Below are 2,500 nucleotides of genomic sequence, written 5' to 3'. Positions count from 1 at the left end.
CGAATACTCAGCTAGCTAGAGATTTTTATCTGGGTTCGGTCCAATCCGCAAAATATTCGGAATTTCGGTCAAAATAGAATCTCGTACAGTTACGACATGGAAAGAGTAACGTCACCTTGTCCTACCGAAGCTATTTCGCTATCCTAGCGATTTCCGTAGTCTCACTGCGTAGCTGGGATGGATTCACTCAGATAACCACGAAGATTTGTCAAAAGATCGACATGAAAGCGTTGCTATAGACGCCCTGTATAGGTGTAATCACGGGGGATAGCATGACGTCACACATCCTTGTGACGCGTCGTGTAGAATTCGTCGGCGTCACTTTGCTCACGATACGTGAATTGATTTATTCAATGATTCCAAAATAAAGATTTAATAACCGTATTGTTATTCAATGTTATAAAGATTTCTGCGTCGTTTGGCGCATGGACAGCTCCCCGTGGCCATGCTATTCATAAAGCAGCACTAATTAGATAGAAGGCGTACATTACATAGACTGAAACAACAACCCGAATATAAGTTTTCCTAGTTTACAAGTTTACAAGTTCACACGGTTTACAAGTTTTACAGTAACAAGTTTTACAGTGACAAGCTTTACAGTAACAAGTTTTACAGAAATAAGTTTTACAGTAATAGGTTTTACAGTTACAAGTTTTACAATGACAAGTTTTGCAATGACAAGTTTTACAGTTACAAGTTTTATAGGTACGAGTTTTATAATGAAATTTAACGTTATTACGCGGACACTATATAGCGCAGTAGCATCGCTCCGTAGCTAATGCCGTAACCTAACATTTCCCAGCTGCTGCTAATGATTTTACACTGTGCTGTGATGCTGAGGTTTCTTCATGATTCTCTTTGATCTTCATCTGTTTTTTTCCTTTTCGCAGGAGATCCGGCAACGCGGGGATCAACAAATCGTGATCGACTGTGACGCATCGAAGATAGCTCGCATCATGAATGACGTAAGCAGACGATGTTTGCTGCGCATGCGCACACGGCGGCAAAAAAATTTCCCCGGACAAATCGAGTTGCCAAACAGCTTCATATATAGCGAGTGTGTGTGCGGGCGCTTTATCTGCTGCGAAATCTTTAAGGCAAACAACGCGAATGCGGATTCGAACATCGAATAAATTATGTTGATGAGTTCCCGCGCGTGCTGCTGCTATAGACATTATATCGTCTGCTGAAGTTTCTTCTGACGATCGATGCACCTTGACGCGCATGCGTCATCGGAGGAAATACACGGATGCAGCGATGCCCTTGACCTTCGCCCGTCCGTGACCTTTACGTGTAAATTCGAACCTTATGGTCGCCGATATAAAATCCCTTCCTCGTGTTTTGCAGCGCTGCCATTCGTTATCACGACTTCTATATATAGATATCTTTTATTACGTATCGCGTATCTTTTTCCCCATTAAAAATATCGCATATTATATCCATGATAATATTAATTACAATTAAAATTATCCGTATCTTTGTCCCGTGATTACGTAAAGACGCTAACAAGAGCTTAAAGGGACTAGATATAGATTTGCCCACTTGCGCTGTTGCAATGGTTTGTGGAGCTCAATATCCCGGCATCCTCTCGGTGCGTGAATCTACGTCGTAGGAACATGGCAGCGATCCGCTGTGTAATGTTTGTTGTTACTATTATATATACTATTATATATACTTTACTATACTATACTACTATATATTGTTGTATACCTGCTGTGTGTTAACTTGTTTAGCCTTAGAGTCGATGTTTGTATATCTATAGGCTAAGAAGATGAAGATGGTGACGCAGTACTACCACTATTACTTCACATCGCTGGTGAGTCCGTGTCTCTCACTTTTTTTCTTGTTTCTTTTCTTACTTGATCGTGCCACCTAATTTATATGTTCCCTGTCTAAACACGTGATCGAAAATTTTAACCTAGGGCGGAAATAAAAACCCAACTATTTCTGGAAATATTTTCGCTAACTATTTTACTAACAAGACTCCATCGTGTCCGACAATAATCATAAAATAAACAATCGTAACTTCAAACAATTACCTAATATATCGGGTCGGCTAAATTGATTCCGAATTGAAATCGTGAACTCGTTATAGCAACATATTGTCTTTCTCAGATCGTGTGTTAATCCTTTCGTTTACCCGTGCGCATGCGCAGGACATGACGACGGTGAAACTAGATAAGAGCATCCAGCGAAGCGGCGCCAACATCACCTTCCTGCGTCTCATCAACCCCGACTCACGCGCCCTCTCGCGGCGATACGACTTCCACACGCTCGGCGACATTCTGACGAGAGGCGGTCGCCAGCCCCTACACGTGCGTACATGCAGATTCACTGCATCCTCATCCACATTCTGCTCGTTAATGTTGCTTTAATTAAGCGTTATTTTCACTCTGTCTTTTTATATCGATGGATTTTATTATTAGTATTAGTAGTAGTAGTAGTAATAGTAGTAGCAGTATAGTAGTAGTAGTAGTAGTAGTAGTAGTAGTAGTAGTAG

The 2,500-nt window shown here is 41.1% G+C and overlaps 1 protein-coding gene across 1 annotated transcript in view; it reads left to right on the top strand.

The window, feature by feature from the left end:
• The window catches only part of LOC106812294 (glutamate receptor ionotropic, kainate 3-like), a 29,016-nt gene that overhangs the window by 10,882 nt on the left and 15,634 nt on the right, over positions 1-2,500 (top strand). Inside the window, 3 exon segments of the mRNA XM_014816131.1 lie at positions 891-965; positions 1,763-1,816; positions 2,157-2,315. Coding sequence (XP_014671617.1) covers positions 891-965; positions 1,763-1,816; positions 2,157-2,315 — 288 coding nt within the window.

The sequence above is a fragment of the Priapulus caudatus genome, unplaced genomic scaffold, assembly GCF_000485595.1.
Source record: "Priapulus caudatus unplaced genomic scaffold, Priapulus_caudatus-5.0.1 Scaffold631, whole genome shotgun sequence".
In the NCBI taxonomy this organism is placed as follows: Eukaryota; Metazoa; Priapulida; class Priapulimorpha; order Priapulimorphida; family Priapulidae; genus Priapulus; species Priapulus caudatus.
This window is presented reverse-complemented; position numbering and strand designations above follow the sequence as displayed.